The sequence below is a fragment of the Sinohyriopsis cumingii genome, chromosome 17 (genome assembly GCF_028554795.1).
Source record: "Sinohyriopsis cumingii isolate HCF-2022 chromosome 17, ASM2855479v2, whole genome shotgun sequence".
Classification (NCBI taxonomy): Eukaryota; Metazoa; Mollusca; class Bivalvia; order Unionida; family Unionidae; genus Sinohyriopsis; species Sinohyriopsis cumingii.
In genome coordinates, this window is record NC_142977.1 from 68,281,658 (window position 1) to 68,305,027 (window position 23,370).

At 34.5% G+C, this 23,370-nt stretch overlaps 1 protein-coding gene across 7 annotated transcripts in view; it reads left to right on the plus strand.

Moving 5' to 3' along the window:
• LOC149779168 (spectrin alpha chain-like) overlaps positions 1 to 23,370 on the plus strand; it is a 125,054-nt gene that overhangs the window by 4,258 nt on the left and 97,426 nt on the right. For 6 of the 7 annotated variants that reach the window (XM_089939732.1, XM_089939735.1, XM_089939737.1 and 3 more), the window contains exons 2-3: positions 20,058 to 20,315; positions 22,131 to 22,256. In XM_089939732.1, the coding sequence (XP_089795858.1) occupies positions 20,070 to 20,315; positions 22,131 to 22,256 (372 nt within the window). In that variant the 5' untranslated portion in view covers positions 20,058 to 20,069. Of the gene's footprint in view, positions 1 to 6,438; positions 6,498 to 20,057; positions 20,316 to 22,130; positions 22,257 to 23,370 lie in introns of all 7 variants that reach the window. The other variant, XM_089939733.1, reaches the window with a different exon arrangement.

Here is a 23,370-nt window from a genome sequence, read left to right on the forward strand (position 1 = left end):
GGTTGACTACCACCCTCCAGATTTGTGGGGCGTGCAAAATTTTAAGGGGGAAAAAAAAAAATGTATATAATTCTCTCGTGGACCCACAAAAAATACAAGATAATCTTTTTTTATTCCAGGTTTGGCACCCAAATATTGTCATTGGAACTGTACTATCACACTTTCTTTGGACACTTCATTATTTCAATAAAGTTGTAACATGCACTCAAGAAACTTGTGAAAACGCTGGGACGCTTCATTAACTGTTTAACTTGACATGAGCTGCAGCATGGAATTTTCTCATTTACACTTTGCACAAAAAAAACTTAATTGAACCTACTGAAGACATTTATAAATTTAACATTAATATTCTGGGTTTAAAAGAGCAATTCTGCTATCAGTAGTGGATATCAAATTGACCTCAGTTCCATTTGACTATTTTCTTGGTAATGCTATTGTTCATATCATGTACCTGAAGTGATTCTGTCAGGATGTGTTCCTAATTGGAAATTTCAAAAGTTGTTTGTTATTTCAGTTCTTTGAGTTATTTCCTGAAGACCGTCTTTTAGAAAACGTCCTTTGATAGAGAATAGAATCGAAATTTCTATCTGATGTGGATTTGTTATGCACCCACCCCCAACATACTTCACCACAATATATGGTTCTGGCAACAGTGAGAGGAGAAAATATGGTAGGAAAATCAGTAGAGCATCTTTTAAATAAAATTTTGTATCCTGCCAGTTTTCATGTCAGTGTCAGTTTTGTATCTAAAGTTACAGGTTTTGATATTATATTGGGGTTAGTCAGTATCCTTTGCTTATGCTGCGTATATGATTAGGCCATTACAATAATGGCTGGTTGGATTACTGGATTAATTTTATCCTTGTACACCGCTGTAATACTAAGTCATAAATTACTTGATGCCTCAGAAGGAGGTCTACTTGTCATTTCCTTTATTTCATGTCTTGCTAGTTGAGAAATGAAGGTTAGGTTAAGGGTGGGTGCAGACCTGCCAACTCTTATGTTTTTACCGTAAGTCTTATGAAGATTGCCCGTAAAATACGGACTTATGACTTAATTGCAAAAGTACGCTTTTAAGCTGCACCTATTTGTTCATGCGAAGCATCTGCATACATGCCTACCATTACGCTTTTTTTCCCTCACTAAATTATGCCTTACATGTAACTGTTTTCAGTATATCCCCCTCCCCCCAAAAATTAATTTGTTTTTTCATTTTGATTAACATCCCATTAATCCCACAGACTGTATTCTAGAAAAGACAACTTCTATGTAACTACGACATAAGAGTACGCTTGTCCAAAGACTTTTCATGCACTTTCTAACAATATTATGTTCTATTTATAGCAGTTGTCTTATTCCAAGAAACATGCTGGTTTCTACTTTTAACTTGTGACCTCGGTTTCTATTTATAGCAGCTGTATGGCTTAGTTATGAGAACAGACTGGTTTTCTGACTTCCTCTTTGTGGCCAGATTCTTTGTTCTAATTTATATCTGGTACAGAACCAGTCTTTAGGTATTTGGCGCTAAAAGTCAAATCAGTTTTATTCTAGTCTATACATGTGTTAGAGCAAAAATATTTTTCAAATAATTTTACAGATGGATTAGGAAAAGACGAAAAACCGATTCAGACATAAATACATGAATTACACTATACATCATTCCATTCTAGGGCAGCTTAACTCATTACCTTCTGCAAGTACTTGCTGCCCTGGCTGCTAAGCCTGATAAGCAGCCTGCCTTCTAGCAGCTGTTTGTAGGCTGAACCCCAGAGCATCATAATAGCTGCCTGAGTGAGAACTTCTTGAGTTATTTACGTGCTGTCTGCATTTTCTGTATCAATTTTATCCCATGCAAACTATGTAATTTAATGAAAAATAAAATTTTAAACACTTACCAATGTTTTGTGCTACTCATTTCCACCAAGTACATATAATCCACATGAATCAATGTTTATATTCACATATTTATAATAAAAAAATATCTCAATATATCTGTGTTTGAAATGTATATTAGATTACTTTTCTCACCACTATTTTGCACACCAATGTGTCCACTATTTTATTGCAGATTTGGTAATTTTGTATGATACGGCCTGAAGCAAAAAAAATCTATATTCCTTGCATTTTCTTCTGAAATAAAAATGCTGGTCCTGAAACTGCTGTAAAGTCGTCCACATTTACCGGTCTCACATATTCCGACCAGATTTGATTGTCTCGCATTTCATCCTCGGATTCAGATAAATCTGAAATGTCAGGTGTCGAAACAGTACTTATATTAATGTCCAATCCTTCATCTTGAATCTGGTTAAAATCAATATCATCACTTTCAAATCCTTCAAAACTTCCATCAGAATCATCGTCGGAATACATAAATGTTGACATTTTGTTTTACTGTCACCATTGACCTTGTTTTCAATAGAATTTCCCCCTTATATGCTGTAAAACTACTAATAGAATACATTCATCATTTTATGTAAGGACTATTTTCATTGGCTAAATATTATAAAAGAGAACGGATGTTTGTAATTTCATCCAATACAAAGCTTTAATATGAAATGTGTATATGCATATCTGGGGTTTCCCAACCCTTGGCCGGAAACGCATGTATGAGCCAGCGGGGACAGAGAGAGTATTATTAACAGCTTGTATATGCGTCTCTGGGGTTACAAGGCTATTTTTATGGTCGCATATATGCATTAGCAGAAGGTAAAGAGTTAACACCCCTTGCAAGCTGCATGGAAAGTATTTTATCATTGGTCACGGTGGTAAAACAAAGAAACCTCGAATTAGCTCGTTTTACTAACTCCAGTTCTAAGGTCATTACTTTTTTTTATAGCAGAACTAAATTGTGGATACAAATTTCATAATGCCATTTCTCATACTCGAAATTTACAAGTTCTTTGCGTCTACATTACTAAGTCATCTGAATTTGATAATTTATAAAAACTAATTACTACCTACATCAATATCAGAGCCTTTACCTAAGTTATTGAAGCTTTCATATCATGAAAAGTACTGAGCGAAATCTGTGACCTCCATTTTGGAGAGTGGAGAATACGACCCAGTTACTTTAAATAGCAAATTTCGACCAGAGCATAAATAGCGCCCATGTGGTCTGACATAATGGTCATTCACAGTAATGACTGAGGTATCAAATAGGGGTTTTCCCCGAAGGTGGCGCATCGAAAACCCGCTTAAAATGGCTGATATTTACAGCAGGCGTCAAAAGGCACTTCCATGCGAATGGAGTAAAGGCATCATGCAAATAGAGTAGAGGTGTCCAAAGGCGATTGCATGAGGTAAAGGGTTAAGATACACCAATGTGGGTTGTATTACAAAAAAAAGCCGACAGATATAGCTCTACAACGATACCAAATAATCTGGAAGTTCTAGTTGCACTACAGAATACAGAGGGAAAAACCTCATTTTTTGGACCTGTTTTTTTTTTTCACCCAAAATTTGCTCACGGTTGCAATACGATTTTGTGTACAGATTTTCAACCTTTTGGCCTCAGATCTAAGACAGACTGGTCTTAACTGGACACAGACAGGTGAACCTTTGCAAAAACTAGGGTAAGATGGGCATTTGGAATAAGTAGTGGTCTGCATATGAAAATGATGGGTCCATTAAGCAAAAAAAACAAGCTTGTACCCTTCTGCTCATGCGCAAGCAAAATAATCAATGGAAAACCTGTTGAAAGCCATTATGTATTCAGAAATAGCCCCAAAAATGTCTTTGCAACAATGGACTACTTACACAATTGAAATGACTATATATATTAAAAAATCTTCAAGAATACAACACATTATTCCAAAATATTTGGTCACATTCTTGTCTTTTTTTTTGGGACACAAAATCTTTGTTGCAAGTGTTCGTACGTTACTGGGAAATCAGGCAAAAGTTAAGAGAAATTATATTTTTTCCAGACTGAAAACCAGTGAATTTTCTGCCACCACTTGACGACCGAAACAATCACATAATTGAATCGCAACTAAACTGAGCATGAGTTAAATTTATTGAGTTCAAACCAAATATTTGGAGGGTGCAGTTTGGATCATTTGGGTACTTGCAATAAACATATGCTGAGATGATCCAAATGCTCTGTGGCTTAGATTCGTATAGTAGACTTTTATTTTCAAAGTCGGCTTGATGTCTGTATCTTTCCTTACATCGAATGTATGAAAACTGGGCTAGCATCGTAAGAGCCAACATGGCAGTGGCAAAGTGTAGCCATTTACTGAATATCCTTCCAATCGTAAATGTCATTAAATCGAGTCATACATGTAATCGATATGAAAATTATTTTTTCTCTCAGGAATTGCAAATATTAAAATTGTTATGTCTTTATTCTGCTGAAAGACAAGATAAAACTAAGGCATTGACAGAATGTGACCTGGTATTTGCATTGCTCGTCGCATATGTACACAAATATCACAACCCACATTTTCAAATGTTGTAGAGAAAAAAATATTAAAGGAAAGTTATATATTGCTTGTAGTAAAAATACAAAAATGAAAGAACTCAAAATTCTCCATATTTATTCAGAGAACAACTTCCAGAGTTTTGTTGTATCACGTGATTACCACATTGACATGTACTCTCAGCATGATGAATCAGACTGGCCAGATTGCTATGACAGCGAGAAGCTTGTCGTCGTTCTTGAAATAAATATGTTGAGAATTATGTTCTTTCTGTTTTCTACAAAAGATATTTGACTTTCATTCAGTATAATTGAATTTCTGTACAACAACTTGAAAAAGGAGTGTGTTGTTGATATGACGTGACTAATGGACTTCCGATGGCGGATTGAGGTTTATTAAGTCATGGGACTATTAAATGGCGAATACCGGGTCAGGTTTCATCTATGCTATAGTTTTGTCTTGTTTGTGAGCGGATTGAAGACATAACGATTATAATGCTTGCCATTTCTGAGAAAATAATTTTCTTATTGATTTCATGCAGGTATGAGTTGATATAACATAAGTTTAAATTTGCTAGGTCCACTGGTAAGCGAATATCATGTGCTGCTACCGCATGGTGGTGGCAAGTTCCAAATGTTCTATATGCAATTACAATGATCCCACACCACAACATAAGTGTGGGGTGGGCATATTGGGAGGAAATCCGGATTAGAAAACGGACTGATATTCATTTGAAGCCAGGTGTGTTGTCCAAAATGTTGAGTCTCAGAGCTGACATGGGAAATTGTCATCCCTTGTATTATATATTAAAAACCGATATGAGCCCTTGTATCAATACAGGTTTCTGGACTGGTTGATTTAACAGAAAATTCAATCCTTGTTTATACAACAATATATAATTTTGAAGGTCTTTTGTCAAAATTGAAATCGATTCTTTTGAAAATTTTGGTTAAATGACATTTTTAACTAGATCGTCTAGGTTGTTTGAAAAATCTTGAGATTTTATTGGCACAGATAAATAAAAGCTGTAATAGGAAATGTTTACTTTGTATAAGATATATATATATATATATATATATATATATATATATATATTGCTTTCGAATTCTTTAGAATTAAAGGTTTGAAAGGAAACAAAACTAATTTATGTTCATTGTGTTGTTTCCACTTAGCAACATTATGCAGGTCAGCAAAGTAGTTGGAATTTTTATTCTGTAAATTGAAATGACTTTACATGCCAATTTATTGGAATATAATTGAACTTGTTTCTTGTGATACATTTTGTGGTTTTGTACATGGTCATCTTTACTGACTTAGATGTTTTGGAGAGTCTTGAAAGGGAAACATCTTTAGATTTAGAAAATCAATCTTTTATAATCTAAAATGTTCTTTAATTCCTTTCAGTTATGGTCATATGTGAACCTTGAAAAAAAGTAATTTCATCCATGAAAAAAAGCTGGAGATGACCTGGAAATTTATCTTTAGAAAAGATTGGAAACCATGTGTTGCATACTTCATTAAATCTTTGAAAGTATTATAAAGTTTTGGGAGCCATATAACAGACATGTTATCTTAAATTTTGTTATAAAGCAGCTTTTTTTAAAGTCAGGGTTTCACTGTAGTAACATTGCAGTTATACTAGTCTGCTGTCTGATTCAGTGCTGGTTATGTTGCCTTAGCTGTGAATCATCATTGTTAGTGGTTAACATTCCATCAGTTTTGGCAACTGGATGCTCAGCATGAAAAATTTTCTTAATAATATACATTATTTCTCCTATGATAAGATCAGGGGTCAGCCTAATAAATAAGTAGGAAAGTTGGCTTGGCAAAGAAAAGTAATAAAGATTTTCTGAAAGGGTGGGTAGATATTCATGGTGTTGGGGTTTAACACCTTTTTTCACCACATAATAGGCTAAACATGTCAGCCAGTAATTTTGGTATAGGAAGAACTGGGGAAAAAAAACCCCGAGAAGAACCACCTGCCCACTGGAAGTTTCTGGCAAGCTTTCTTTTGCAGTTGTTACCTGAGCTGGGACTCACACCCATTCAGAGGTGAGATGTCAGTGATCTGTAAAGGTGAGTGCCTTAGACTGAGCCACTTGTTAACTCATTAACCCATGGTGCCACGTTTACGTGGCAGGAGGTAGTAGCCTACTGTCAGCTCTGTAGTGTCAAGGTCATGTATGATACACTAAAGTGGTTGGTATTATAGAAAGGTAGACAGTTGTGGCGCTACAATAATACTAAATATACTGGAAGTTCTAGTTGCGCTACAAAATACAGAGGGAAAACCTCATTTTTTGGGACCCATTTATTTCCACCCAAAATTCACCTGTTGTCATACTCTGATTTTTTGTCCGAATTTTATACTTTTTGGCCTCAAATCCAAGGCAGACCGGTCTGAACTACACACAGACAGATGAACCTTTGCGAAAGGTAGGATAAGATGGGCATTTGGAATAAAGAGTGGTCTCGATACGAAAATGATGGGTCTGTTAAGCAACAAAAAAAAAGAACTAACTTTTACCTTTCTGCTCATGCGCGAGTGAAATAGCTAACGAAAAACAATGTTTCTAGCATAACTAGGTATCTGATTAATGGGAAATTACTTGGAAGTCCATGTATTATGATGCATTCAGAAATAGCCCACAAAATATGTTTCCTACTTGCATTTCAGGCAAAAATGACAAAAACCTCCATGAGTTAATGAGTTAACAGACATCTCAATATCATTTGAAGTTGCTGACTCTAATTAAAAGTACAGCACTGAGTCACCATAAAACAGAGAATGTTCTAGTGTTGTAAAATTTTACAGCTCAGCTGAAAAAATAGACATTAATGTATTGTTGGCAGCTGGTTCATGATGGAAAATTCCAATAGGTGCCATTAGTGGAATTCCTGAATACAGCTCCAGATATTCGCTTCTAATTGTCTGGATTTGTGAAAATATCAGACCATACAGTGTATACAGTTTAAGTTGGGGTTTAGCACAACACATTATGGTTATTTGGTGTTGAGGCAAGTGACATGCTTGCCTATGGGCACACAAGAGTAGCTGAATGAACCAGGTTTATCTGATGGAATGATTTGAACCAAAGCCATTTTGGACTTACGTCTGGCATCCTAACTGCTGAGGTCTGTGTCTCACTTTAGATCATAGTCAGTCAGGTTTTCCTAAGCTGACACTAATGAGTGGCCAGTCCTGAGAGGAGGCTGGGTTAAAATAGGGTTATTTTTAAAAAAAAGTTGAACTGTTTACTAGTTTGCTATTTTATAATATATCAGTAATTAGTGCTTATGCTTTAACTTTTACAGTTGTAATTTTCAGGGGAAGAAAATTCTTGCCAATCTGTCGTTGAGAAAAAACAAACTAGAAAATCTGATTGTTCTTGCAGCTTCTTTGCAAAATAACTTCTTAAAAGATTATTCAAGTTTGTTTATCATACTAATAACTCACCATCAGTCTTGCTAATGAAAAGTGTCATAACAGTTTACACACATTTAATACATCTTTTACGTTGGCAAATAAAATGTAATTGAACAAGTTCCTTTGTTTTGTTTACCCTTGTTTTCCATTAGACTGTTAGTAACAACAGTCAACTTATACAACTGAGTGTCTATATTTTATGTTTATTTTGAGTTCACCAGAGTTTACATACTTGTGGTTCCCCTTATGTTACATGTTTAGGCTTGAATAACAATAACACAAGAAAGAGTTTAAAAAACAAGCTTTGAAAAATATACTTTATTTCCCTGGAAAAATTCTGTAAAAATGAAAAAGTTATGCACTTAAGATTTTAAGAATCAAATCTAAAAATATTCCACGAATAAAATAGAATTCCTAATAATAATGTGTTCTAATGATTTCAAGTTTGAGTCCCAACAAAGAATCCAAGATGGAAGACGATGACGTATGCTATAACCTGTAGTGTGTGGATAAGTCTACAATTCCTTGTAGAAACAAGAAATGTCAATCCGGTTTTGGAAATCTGGATAAATTTTTTATAAGAGCTGTCTTTGTTCAAGAATCGCACATGAGCACACATATTTTCCAGGAAAAAAGAATTAAACCTTTTGAATCCAAATAATTTGAAATAACTCCAAATGGCACAACAGTCACATTACAGTGTAATAGCCCAACTGAAATTATTTCTCCAAAACAAATGTTATATTTTATTCTAAAATGCAGGTTCGAAAATCACCAAGTTGCGAAATCGAAAAAGGGGGGTGTCACATGATTGTGTTTTTGTCACATACGCTTAACATGTCCCTGACAAAAACCAATCATTTTACTCTAAGAAATAAAATAAAATTGTTTACATCTTAAATCATGTAGTCCCATCATGACCTGAACAACAACCAATCATTTTAAAATAAAAATAGAACTTATTTACGTGGTTGCTACTAATTTTGAATCAATGTCAGGATCTAGGTCAACACCTGGTATTTACTAAAACAAACAGTGATGGTCAAACTCTTTTCTTAAAAAAAGTATTAAGTTCCTAACAAACAGAACTACATTATTTGGACATGTAATAAAATTGAAGAAATTTTTTTTTTTTTTTAAACTTACCAAAACTTCTGATATAAATAAATCAAATATACATAACACCATTATCGTTAAGCTGGTGCTATTTTCTTTGTATTTAGATTGTAAATAAATATAAACTGTCCATGTGGGATTTTTGTTGAATCATTAGCGATGAAGCCAATGTACATGCAGCAAGCAACTGTTTGATTATTTAAACTTTCACATGTCACTTGTTCTACAGAGTGCCCACATCTTCAATATACCGGTGAGAAAGTATGTCACTAGTTGGTATGAGTGGAATATTGCTCAGACATTTCCATCAGATTGTGAAATAACCTCTGATTACACATCAATTTGATGTGTTTGATGATTTATCTTTGGCAGACTTCACCATGTATATTAATGACATTAAAGAAAGAGGATATTCCGATTGTGACTCCTTCTGCAGCCATATTGTAGTTCATTATATAGTTCACGATGGCAACCAATTACATCCAAGTTTTTTTCTCAGATTGAAAGAAAAAGCCAATGATATCCTGTTTGTAGGTGATAGTCATTACTTGTGTCAACCCAAAGACAAAGAAATATCTGTCAAATCTTGATGTGCTGACAAGTTAGTATTGATGAGTCTTGTTTCTTCAAGGGTTAACCTTGAGTGCTGATCCATGATTATGTAATCAGTTAATGAGTACAGTAATAGACCCATGTGGATTATTATGGCTTCTTATCAAAAGCAATCACCAAGCACTCAGCTGTGTTAATTTGGACACCTTCTTATGGGTACTCAGAGGGACATTTTAATGATCGAATGTTTGTTGCTGAAAAATGTGAAATTCCTTTTCAAGTTTTCGCTGTATCATTTATTAGTACTTTATGTTGCAATACCAGGCTTTTGTGTTGGGACAAATTGTTGCTTGGCATGAGTTTTTAATTCTCTGTTTCTTTGGCACAGATTTTTTGACCATGAATTATACATCTGACCTTGACATTAGTTGTCTCTCAAAGACAATGACCTTTTGCATCAAATTTATGTCTTATTTTCCCCCATGTTGTTTTTCACTCAGACTCTACCACCTCAATCATTTTATGCAGCCAATATTGTCAAGTGGCGGCTAAAAAGATATTGCACTTTATAAAGGTGGGGGTTCTGTAGAATTCAACATTGTTATGTGTTTTATAATAAGTTTTTAAAAAAACACAACAGAATTCTGACTTTGTCAATGATCCCTGCCATTTTCATTGGAAAAATGATGAGGAATGCTTAGTGTCTTCTGAATAAGTTGTGACAAAGTGTACGTGTGCATTCAGTCTCCACTGTAGAAATGAGACTTCTGTCGAATGTCCCAGTGTTTCTAAAAATGGTAGTGAAGTTCTAAGTAACTTTCATCATAGGCCTTTGAAATTATGTTAGTGGAGTAAGAAAATGTAAGAATATCTCATTAAAAAATGCAAAAAACAAAAAAACTAAATAAAATATTTATAATATGTGGCATTTAAACTATTTTTAAAAAATCTGCTTTGCCTAAAAGCACAAATGCCATGCATGCATCGGTCCAAAATTTTATGAACATGTTCGCATGTAAGTTGCAAATGGTAATACTTTGGCTTTATTGCATCTGTAATCAGCAATTTCAAATTTTGCTTCTGATGATGCGATCTGAGGGTGTATAGGTTCATAAAGATTGCACTGTTAATATTTCTATTATATGCAACATTTTTTATTTAAATAATGAGCAACTATTCTGCAATGTAAAAATGCAACCTTGCCCATGGAAATGGAGTCACATTAAATTTTCATGTATTGTTGCAACAGTATTTTCTTCTGGATAACTTTGGAACATACGACCTTTCAGTACATGCTGTTATGGCCTATGGATGATTAACACAAAATTCTTTAGGCAAGGAAGCATTTTCAAAAGTATTTTGAATGCCATCGGAGAAAATGGTACCTTCTTTTCTACACCCAAATTCACCTATAAAATTGGTTGTCATCGCATCCATGTTATAACTATCAATAATCAATTTTTTATGCATGGTGTTTGTTCTCTGATAGACTGATAATTTCTTACTACGGTAATACAATTTCATGGGCACTTATTTATAACTTTTTGTCAGAATTCTGTCACTATTTTGTGTTGTATATACATAGTATGCTTACAAGGAGGTAAAGGTGGTAGTGAAAGACCTTGCTGTTATTGATCAGAGCCTGTAGCAGCAGTAGATGCCAGATTCTTGTTGCTGTGGTAACAGACAGGGTTGGGAGATCCAGGCTTATCACCAGAAGTATTGATTTACTGTAAATCCTATATTTTTTGCTGTTTTTATTAGACTGCCCACCAGATACATGTTTAAGGTGGTTTTATAATAGCTGTTGTAAGGTAAATTTGCAAGTTACTCTCGTTTCAATGGCATGCATAGCTATTTAAAACACATGAAATGTGCATATTTATTCTCGTTTCAGTCTCTTTTTTAAGTAAAGGGTCATCAATATGATATTCTAAACACCCATTTTTATACAATAAAGGCGTTCTCAAGAAACATTCTTTTGCAACAAAAGCTGACTTTCATGATGGCTGATCTGTCATTACAAGTCTGCAGATTATGTATTTCAAGAATATTTGTTTTATTCATTTATCGGGATTTCAACTGATTTGCTGTGATCGTGGGAGAACATTTTTAACTCCACCTTCTGGATCTTTGTTTTCATAGAACATTTTGGCAGTCATTTTTCAACTTGAGTCTTGAAAGGGAATTGGGGAAAAAATGGTATTGTATGTCTTAGTATGGCCAATTTACCCCCCACAAGGCTTGTTATGTCATATTTAACATATCACTACATGGCTTGTTATGTCCTGTTTAACGTTATCACCACAGGGCTTGTTATGTCATGTTTAACATATCACCACAGGGCTTGTTATATGTTTAACGTATCACCACATGAAAAATGACATAAAAGCCCAAGACAAAAACAAGTAAAACTTAGGATGTTGCTCATTTGATAGCTGGAATAGGGGTGGAGGGGAAATACCTGTAACATGGAATCCACGTTATATACAAGTGTGGTTTAAATGTTAACTAAAGAAGTAAATTAACTCAACTCGGTTCACTTTTAAACATTAATACTAGTTCAGCTTTTCTTGGGACTATTTTATATACACAACAAGTGAAAGGTGCAGTGTCTGTCAGATGAATGAAGTTATTTGTTCTTCCTTTCAAAATAATTTCCACTGAAATAAAAACTGATAAAGAGAATCTCAAATGGGTAATGATTTAGTATTTATTAAACTTGTTGAAGAATGCACAGCTTTTGTGAGCCTTTATCAGCTTGATAAATATGTATATATAATGTTAACCTATACAGATGAGTTTATCATGTTTTATGACTTTGCCTGTGAAGGATGAATTTGGGTGCAAAATGCTGTTGTATCTGCTATTATTATTTTTTTAACAATGTAAAATTAACAGTGTGGGCAAGCTGAGTTTACTTAGAATCTTGGTAGTAGCCCATTGGCCATTGTACTAAATTTATATGAGGTGTTTAATTATATTTAAAAAATGTTAAATCATGAAAATGGTTTAAAATTGATAATAAGATGTAAATGAAAAAGTATAGATGTTACATAGAAATGATTACTACAGATCAGTAAAAAGTCAAACAGTGAAACTTATTTCATTCAAGGTTCATTGTTGTTATGGTGAAGCTATGAAATATTGTACAGGTATTTTACGTTTGCTTTTTGCAGTGAGGTTTGTTTTATTTTTTAACCTTCCTTCAGGGTTGTTTTGTTTGAATGCCCAGGGTTTCATTGATTTTCATACAGTTGCAGTGATTATATTTTGTCATTGCTTTCCAGAAATAGAAAGTTTCATTCTAGTTAGAGGCTGTAAGTTGTTTGCCCTCTCTGATTGCACACCAGCCCACATACTGAATAAGGCGCATCACTTGGTAAATCATTAACAACTTCAGGCTTGTCTTTGTGTATTTGTTTTCTGATTATATTTTGGGTCTGCTCCAAGTTCAGATTCTATCAGAGAAAGAAATTATATCTAAACAACTACAGACTAGATTGTATTGAAGAAGAATAAACAAATCTCTATTAATTTGCTTCAGTCATATCTCAGAAACTGGCTTGTTCATTTTTAATTGTTGCCAGCTGGCTGAAGGAGAAAGAACTGTTCCTGGAAATATTGACTTGTTTGTGCTTCAGTGAAGAGTTGCGCAGTTCAAATTCCAGTGTTTCTGAAGACCTTAAAGCATGAAGACTTTTCCAGCTTTGTGGGATGCATCTGTAGGAGAGTAACTGAGCCATACCAAAAATAGGTCACAATGTCCTTGTTTTTATGATTGAGATGACACTGGTTCATAATTTTGCTTCTTCCTTTAAGTAGCAAATAGAAGTGCTTGACTGTTTTGAGTTTTTTGTAATTTTGGAAATGATTAAGAAAAGTGACATTTAACTCTTTTCTTATTAAATGGTAAACATTAAGTGTCCATTTTTCGAAGAACACCCAGATCTATTTCTCCTGGCGATATTAATTTTGTTTTGTGCCTACTTACTATACTATGCCTTGTATTATTTGATTCTCTACCTTCTGGAAATTTCTAAAAGGGGTAAGTATCTGGATTGTACAGATAATCATGCTGCTTTCTGTGGATTTGTTTTTATTTGTGGTTGAATACTTTTAGTATAGCCAATGTATATTAAGACCTATTGAATTGAAGAACATTTGATTACGTCCATGTCCACCATGCTGTGGAGCATGTTATGATGTCCATCTGTTAGGTACCAGTATCATTTCTGCACCATCTATGGTTACCAAAAACTTGGGGATTGCTTGCATTTGTGGTAAAGAAGAACATTATAATTTAAATGGTCTGAGGTCATGGTCACTGAAAGAACAAAGAATGGTTACTGCACAAAAATCTTAAGTTCACAATCATGCATGGTTGCCTGATTTTGTGGGTGACTTGCACATAGAGCATAAGGAAGAAGGAAGAACCCGATCAAATTGTTTGGGTCAAAAGGGCAAAGGCCATGTGACTGAGAGGAGCAAAACAGTTTATCTGGAGCTGCATTAAATCTACACAGACTTGGGAGCCGACATGTCTCAGTGTTTGGCATGCTGGATTTGCGAGCCAAAAAATGGTGCAGGTTTGAATCCCAGTAATAGATTCGTCTGTGTTGGTTAATGTGTGTCTTTGGGCAAGGCACTATACTTCAGTTGCCTTGTCACAAAACAGTATATTTGTTTTGCTGTGCCAGACCATTCAGTTTGGGGGTCCCAAATGGTTGAGTGGTCTAAAGCACTCATCATTTCACATCTGCATGGGTTCAAGCCTCGGGTTCAGCCAATGTGGGTACATGAGAAAGCTTGTCAGTAGCTTCTTGTGGGTCAATGGTTCTTTTCAGGTTTTTCCCAGCTTCTTTCTCCACAATGTATACAGGCTGCCATGTATAGCCTATCTTGAGCTATAAAAATGTAATTAAATCCTATAACAAAAACCATACAGTTTGGACCTGGACCAAACTTGATTGGAGGGCTAGTACTCGTGGTAATGAAAAACCAATTCAGAACACCATGAAATGTTCCTCTGAGGCAAAAATATGCCATGGATTTGTATTGTTGAACTTGCATTTTGTTAACTTCAGCAGGAATTACATTGGAAAATAGACACTACAGTTTATTCAGACTGATCAATTATTGGATTGACTTGTATGTACAAAAAAAGTCGCAGTTGCAAAAAAAATTAGTTTTATGGATTCACAACTTCTCATTTACTTCTTTTTGGGGGCTTAAATAGACAGGGTTTGTCTGAATCATGGCTGTTGGCATACATTCTATGTAAGATTGTAGGATTCACCTCAAAGTTGCACATTGGAAAAACCCTGTAGATTTCTTGGTCAAAGGTAACATTCACTGATTGATAGAAAGAATAAAATGGTTTCAGCACAACAATATCAGCAAAGTTTGTGGATGATTTTAGACTTTGGTAAGAAGATTTTTTTAAATTGATTTTGTTGTCAAAGGTCAGGATCATTGTGGATTGAAGAAAAATGATTTTGCAAAGCAGCATAAATTCCTGACTAAAGGTAATAAAAGAACCCATATATATTCTTGGATCGAAAATTCAGAGGTCGCATGCAAGTCTAATAAGAAAATGATGGTTTCTACATGCTTAAGTTTACCTCAGGTTCACATACGTTCACCTTGACCAAATGTTTGCTTTAAGCTTTTCATAAGCATCTCTTTCTGGAATCCATTCACAGATTCACTTCATATTTGGGTTTTCTCATTATAGGGAAGTGGCACTTTATTCAACAACATACTCATTCACTCCATTTACCTTGAATCAAGGTTATTGACCAGAAGATATAAATATATGTTCAGAATTTTACTGTATTTTTTATATATTGCTTAATCCATAAAATTGTTAAGGGATATTTCATTTTGCCTGTTTGTTTGTGAGTTCATTCATTCATTTGTTGCACTTGCTGACATTTCACCTTCATTTATGTAAATTGGTATGCTGATACATCTTAGGAAGAATTTTGCAGTCACACCAATAATAGATTACTGTGACCTAATTTGCATATTTGAATAATTGTCAATATTTTTGCTGTGCATGATGTTCTCAGCACCATGGATGCTATTTCACATGCACTCGTGAAAATCAGTATTTAGATATATCTTAATAAAGGAGCTGCTCCGGTGGCCTTGTGGTTACAGCATCCGATTTGGATGCAGGAGGTCATGGGTTTGATCCCCGGCTGAGTCATACCAAAGACTTGCAAAGATGGTACTAACAGCTGCCTCGCTTGGCACTCAGCATTAAGAGGTTAGTGTTAGGACTGGTCGGCCTAGTGTCAGGATAATGTGACTGGGTGGAACATCATGCTGCATGTCTGCAGCATGATGCCCCAGTGCTAGACATCCCTATAAACTGCCACACTGCAGACCTCATAGCGATATGACTGAAAAAATGTTAAAACTACGTTAAAAACCCAAATCACACACATCTTCATAAAGGTAATCATCCATGCAGAAAATAGGTTAATGTGACCTAATTTGTACACTTAAGTCACTTACATATTTTCATCAGTTTGTTCAACTTCAAGATATTATACCTATTTCAACCCCACTCATAAATGCATGTCAGTGTACCATGTATCTCAGACCTTATTTAATAACAATTGGTTTTCTGAACTTCCAAGCTCTTAGCTTAATCTTCATGATTGGAATTCTGGTGTGTTATTGTGATTAACAAGGGATTATAATAAAGGAGATATATCAACATTCATTTTTGTGTTGTCTGTAAAAGCATGTGTGACCTTTATATAAGCAGGGGATGGCAGTTACCATTCCTAGATAGACATAACAACAAATTGTCATTGTTGGGCATGTTAAATTTTAAGTAACAGTTTTCAGTTGGAAAATATCAAACACTTTCAGTTAGAGACCATTCTGGTACATGATAATTGCCAGGATGTTGACATCTTCGTTAATCGAGGTTCTAATAAATATGCAGTTTTCCACTGCCTGTCCGTCTTTGTTCAGATACCTTTCTTTCTGGTATGTAGTCATCCTTTCAGTGTTATCCTTTTATTAGGTCAGTTGCCTCCACCATTTTTGGCCGATGCACCACTGATACATATTATTGGTTAGTTGGCATTACATACTGAGGGAGGCACCTCATGAAATCAAATAGATGTCACAGGGACAAAGCACTAAAATATCTGTTCAATCCGCCAAGGTATAGATATGGTATATCATATCAGAACCTTTGCTAGCGAAGATAGGATGTCGGATAAAATGTGGATTTGTCATAACCAAAATAACTGTGTTGTATATCACAGTTTTACAAGAAGAATACATGTACCCAAATAAATTATATGACAGACACAATTTTCACATTTGCTAAAATTAGCTTTACGTTTTTTGGAGTTTTTGATTATTTCCTCAGACTTTAGATTATTGATTGTTAAACTCTTTAGCCAGTTATGTATCATGTGGTTATACCCAATTTCTGAGCTCTTTACTATTAGTATCGTTTATGACACATCAGTGATACCAAATAATGGATACTTTCTGCTAGCATTACAAAATACAGCAGTGAAAACAGTTGCTGAGACCCAATTTTTAAGATTACTTGTCATGATCGGAGTTTGTGTCCAGATTTTAGATTTTTTGGCTTGAGAACTAAAACAGACTGGTCTGAACTGCACACAGACAAAAAGTTAAATACCATATTTCATGTATTTTTTGTACCCTTTAATGTTTCACTAAGATGTTTTACATTTGCAAAAAAGGACCCATTATACTGTACTGCCATTTTGTTTTTACAAAAATTAATAATTAATTGTTGGTCAGAAATGATTCATGCATAAACTCTTAACTCATTGGACACCAGAGGTTTTTGTAGTTGTATTAGAAACATCATTTTCCATTGGTTATTTTGCTTGCACATGAGCAGAAGGGTAAAAGTTCTTTTTTTTTTTTTTGTTTAATACAGCATGGAGACCGCAATTTATTCCAAATGCCTACCTTATCCTAGTTTTTGCAAAGGTTCACCTGTCTGTGCAGTTAAGACTGGTATGCCTTAGATCTGCAGCCAAAAGGTCTAAAATCCGGACCCGAATTGCATTCCAATCTCGAGCGAGTTTTGGGTGAAAAAAACCAGGTCCAATAAATGAGGTTTTTCTCTCTGTATTTTGTAGTGCAACTTGAACTTCCAGATTATTTGATATTGTTTTAGAGCTACATTTGTCTGCTTTTTTTAATACCACCCACGGTGGTGTATCTTAAATGGCCTTGATGCTGCAGAGCATTGAAGTAGGGTACAGCCTCATCACGCCTACAGACGGGATCGGGGCCAATTCGGTTAATGTCATTACAGTATCTACTGGTGTTTATTAAGAAATATACAAAGGTCTTCACAGACTATACTTTCATATATTATCTTTAATTAGTTCTCCTTATAAAGTCAGTCACCATAACAAAACACCACATTCATTTTAAAATGAGTTTGGAAGCCTTGTGATGTTTTCTTACACAACAAAAATTACATCTCAGTACATGCTAAAGTGAAGACCACAGAATCTTGGTCAAGTAGTCTTATTGTTTCATTATAGTCTTACAAACGTAAAATGTAAAAACCTTGTCATTTTCTATGGTAAATTTGAAAGTCACAGACTCAGTTAAATCTATCCATAATTACATATACTATTTTTTAAGTGCTTGTTCTGTTTTGACTTGGATATAATTAAAATTTTATTGCAAATCTATTCAATGATATACCCCTCTATTATCTTTATTGGCGAGTTCGAATAACAAGTAATGTGTATAATCGCTTGTCCTTATAACATCTGCTGTACGGACAATGGCTTCAATAGCACATTGACAGATTTTCATTTCCCTAAAGAGAGACTCATTACCCTACTGGCAGCCTCGTTGATTTGACCTATTCTGTTGATTCTTGGCCTCAATTTGGTTTCAATTGGAATAACCAAAGCACAATGCATGTTAAATTACCATGTAGATAACACTGCATATCCATGCGGTTGTTGTGACATTTTACATCATAATTGAAACGAGAATGAATTGTTGATTTAGTGATGTTTATTCATAATGGAATATAGTAGGGTCATAATACATGCGGATTATCACAATCGTCAGGTAACTCAAAATAGTCTTTTTTCTCTTTCCAAAAGATAAAAATAATTTAAAAACCTGAATAAATACGGTCTTGTAAACAATTTTTTTTCATCTCTTGAGTGCACTTACATGCTCACACGCATGAACTAAAACATGATTTCGAGTTCTTTATATTTTTTTACAATTTGATAATAAGATTATTGCTGCTGTAAAAATACAAGTTGCACTTAATTTCTTGACAGTGTGGATACAATTTACCAATAAATAATACCCATAACTAATACATGTCCAAACCATCTTAATCATTTTGCTAGTCCTGCATGTAAGACCTTGATGCTGATACTTGTTTTGTCTTTTGTGTGCACTAAAACATAATAACATGTGATATGTCTTTCATGTAGGACTATCATTTTGCTAACATTACACAACATATGCTCTAATTGCAGACAAGCTTGCACACTGAAACATAATTCTCTCTCTCTCTCTCTCTCTCTCTCTCTCTTGTTAACAAATAACAGCAAAAATTCATTTTGAGTACTTTTATTTTTATTGTAATTAGATTCTTGAGTTGAGAGCAGGATGAGACAGAAAATATACATTTACTTTGTATGTTTGTACCGTTAGGTTGTCGAATAGCTTGTGTTCCATAGAATGTGTTTGGGTATGATCCCTTTATTTTTGTACATGGTCAGAACTGCAAAATGATAATTATTCATTTTACATATAATTTTTCGTACACTGAAATTAATAATTATTTTTCCGTGTATGAAAAATTGCATGAAATACGGTAAATTTAAGATTTGGAGTAAAAAGTGGGCAGAACATGAAAATGTTGGATCCAATAGGCAAAAAAAAGGGTACGCTTTTTTCAAAACCATTGTGCACGTGTGAGCAAAATTATAGCCCATCCCCAAAAAGGTCTTTAATACATGGCATATGGCTAAATAAAAATCTCTCCGAAACAAATGTATTTTGATTTATTCAGTACAAACCTCAAAAATGTTTTACCTACGCCCTTGTGATAGTGACGAGAATGCAAGAAAGCTTGCCAGAGGCTTCTCATAGTTTGGCGGTTCTTTCTGAGGCTTTCTTTGGTTCTTCCTCCACCATTTATACTGGCCGCATGCATGGCCTATCTTGTGCTGAAAAATGGCGTAAAACCTCATAACAACAACAACAACAACAACCTATATAATGGCAAGCAAATAGGGAAATGATATGTAGTGAGCTAACATTTGAATTACATATATAATGCTGGGCATTGTAAGAAAGTGTTGAAAATGAAAAGATAAAGCTTCAGCTTGTCGTGGTCAAAAAACGTGTGAATCAGGCAGTGAGAAAATCAAAACAATTCCTTGGAGAATTTCTTGTTAGTAAAGGTGGATATTTTCATCACTTGTACTAAGTATTGTGAGGGCAGTTGAAATTCATTTTCTACATTTATGTTTCAGTAAGGAGGCAAGATGACAGAGGTTCAACCTCGCGAGATTAAAATTTTGGAAACTGCTGAGGACATTCAGCAGAGACGAGAGGAGGTCCTCAATCGTTATTCTGTTTTTAAGAATGCCTGCCATGATAGACGGAGCAGACTGGAGGATTCACGCCGCTACCAGTACTTCAAGAGAGATGCAGATGAACTGGAGAGTTGGATTTATGAGAAGCTGCAGACTGCTTCTGATGAAAGTTACAAAGATCCTACCAATTTACAGGTACATGCCAATTTACAGGTAGAAACCAATTTACAGGTACATGAAGAGTAGTGACTCAGAAAGCAGAAATTGTTTGTGAACTTCACAATTCTGTGCAAGGTGTTCATAGGTTTTGCTAATCAAAACCTCACTCAGATAACACCAGAAAACAATAACATTGTAAAAAAATTTGTTAGTACCTTGTGCCAACTACTATGGTTAGCATACAAGCATTTTGTACATATTGATTTGAAACATTCATTGACAAGTCACTTTGACAGTTTTGGCTTGTAAGGACATAATTCTTGCACTGACCCAGATGTATTAATTTTAAAGATCAGTCCAGAATTAGATTTCACAATTCCCGATTATGGTAACCAAAGGTAACCTTTAAGAGTTGTTTCCCCTTCTAGTTGAGGTGTTGGTGCTACAGAGGCACACACTTGTGATTTTAAACTACAGGGAAAATCCACTGTATGATAAAGTTGGGGATCACACAGTGCTATTATGTTATGTAATGTAATTTTAAACTAGTGTAATGTATTTTGCAGTATTGAAACAAGTCAGTGACAATAATGTTGAATGTTTATGTCTTATCAGCTGGACAAGATAATTGTTATTGGGGGTGGCCACAAAAGTATGGCTTCAGTTTTTCAGTTATTAGCTTAAAATGATGCATCTTAAATGAGAAATAATTACAACACTGATTACGGCTGTTTATAGAGAACCATGCATTGTACATGTATGTTATAAGAAAATCAGTAAAGGGATAGCATAAATAGTTAAAGTTCATGTACTTATCAACCAGTGGTAACAGTGACTTTTTTCTTCAAAAATGTGCACAAAAGAACAAAAAAACATTAATGATCCTGTCCCAGATTTTTGATGTTTCTGAATTCATTGCACAAATTGTTCAAAGATGTGAATCTGTAATAATGATACACAATAGAACAAAGTAGAATGGATCTAAAGTTAAATTGTTGACTTAAGAATGAGATAGATATATTTTAATATCCACAATGGACCACCCAGCTTCAGGAAAGTGGTGGTCTTCTGAAAATCAGGTGGTCTAGAAGCATGCATGTTATCTTTGTTGGGCCCAAAAGAACTAAGTGGTCCAAACTATTTTCTCACTCCACGTTTTGAAAGATGTATACATTTGCTCTGGCAAGTTTAGATACACAAGTTAAGCAGGCAATCAATGTCAGGCCACCCCGTGCCTCTTATTTATAAATAAAGCAGTTCCTGAAAGTTGCAAGAACTGTTTGCTATTGGACTAGTTTTGATGATATGCAATTTATTTGTTTCACCAAGGGTATTGTTTGGTGCACAGGCTTATTAGCTGGTGGACTGAGTAAACTTGGTGGCCTATTTGCATGCTTTGACAAAGAAGAATTATTAGCGTTACTGTTGATGTTTAATGCAAATGAGCCGATAGTGCTGTATTATTGACAGATTTGCACTGAACATTTCACAAAAGTAAACTTTTAAGATCTGTTTATTTTTTTATAAATACAATGCATCTCTGAAACTTAACAAATAAAATTTACTTTGGCAATGTAATTTTATACTAATTCAGAGTTAGACTTGAGAAATCGGTGAAGAGGATTTAACACTTCTGGAGCCATGCCACAGCCATGTAGGAAGAGTGTTATTAAGGGGTTTATTATATGTTTATGTTTTATAAAGAATAACATTGTAGGCTTTTCTGGTTTTTGTCTATAGAAACACATTACATGTTTAATAATGAGAAGAAAAACTTTGGATTGTGCCATCTGTCGACATTCTAATCCATGAAGATAAACATAACACTGACCATTTACTTTCTTTTAAAAGGCCAAGATCCAGAAGCATCAGGCCTTTGAGGCAGAGGTAGCAGCCCATGCCAATGCCATTGTGGCACTGGACAACACTGGGACAGAAATGATCAACCAGGAACATTTTGCTTCAGATATCATCAGGGTAAAGACTTATTGGAGTTAGATCATATAGAAATAAATTGATTTTAAGTTAACTGATGCAAATTATAATTTTTAAATTATCTTTAAACCTCACAGTAGAAATAGCGTTTAGGGCACTTATAAAAAAAACTGCTTTTATTTGTGCTGCCACGTTTGTATTTTCAATTTTGTAACAGAATACAAATTTGAAAAAGGGTTACAGTATCAAGTTGTTTATAAGGTAAGGTAATAAGTTCCTTATTTACTTGGGTTACAAAGTTATTAACTCAGAAAAAAAACATCATTCCATATGTCTAACTGAATAATTTGGTATCATGTCTCTATAGGAATTGAAAAACAAAAACAATGTTTAAAGAAATGCATGACGAGTTGTAGACAATATCAAAGGGCATAACCCATAAGTGTAATCACAGGCTTGCCAAACCTTACGATTTGGCCCTAAGTTTTACGAAAATAACCCTTAAAATATGAAGTTGGGGAATAAAAACGAAAACTACAGATAAATTATTATTGCCAAAAGATATGGATAATTGGTTGTTTTATTTTGATTTGGGTTTCATATTAAATTTAGTTGAGTTAGACAGAAAATCAGATAACTCTACAGTAGTACCTCAGATGCTTTAAACTGGAAATATTTTTCAGGCAAAGCGTCTGCATGATCAAACTGTTGATTATCAAATTTTTAAAAAATGGCATCCAGCAAGTGGTGTATGTTGAAGATGAAAGTGAAAATAAGCCTCTTAAAGTGTTGGTAATCAGCACAGAAGAATAAAAAGGAATATTCATATTCTTGTGAATAAATACAGAAAGGGACACAATTATGTTTATTAGACAGCATGTGTCAGTTTGAGTATGTCGCATGGCAAAGATATGATTGCTTGCATCATCATGTGAAATTGAAAATAAAAAATCCAAGAATTATGACAAGTTGAGAGATAGCAGCAAGCCATTGAGCTGCAGTGGGTTTGGAACTGAAGTTTGTGCAACTGAACTAGTGGTAAATTAGGACTGCCTGTACTTTATAAACTTTTCAACTGAAAATAATGTATCCTATCACTGCATGTTTTGAATACAGAACATTTAAATACATTTTCCAGCTTTACAATAGCATTTCA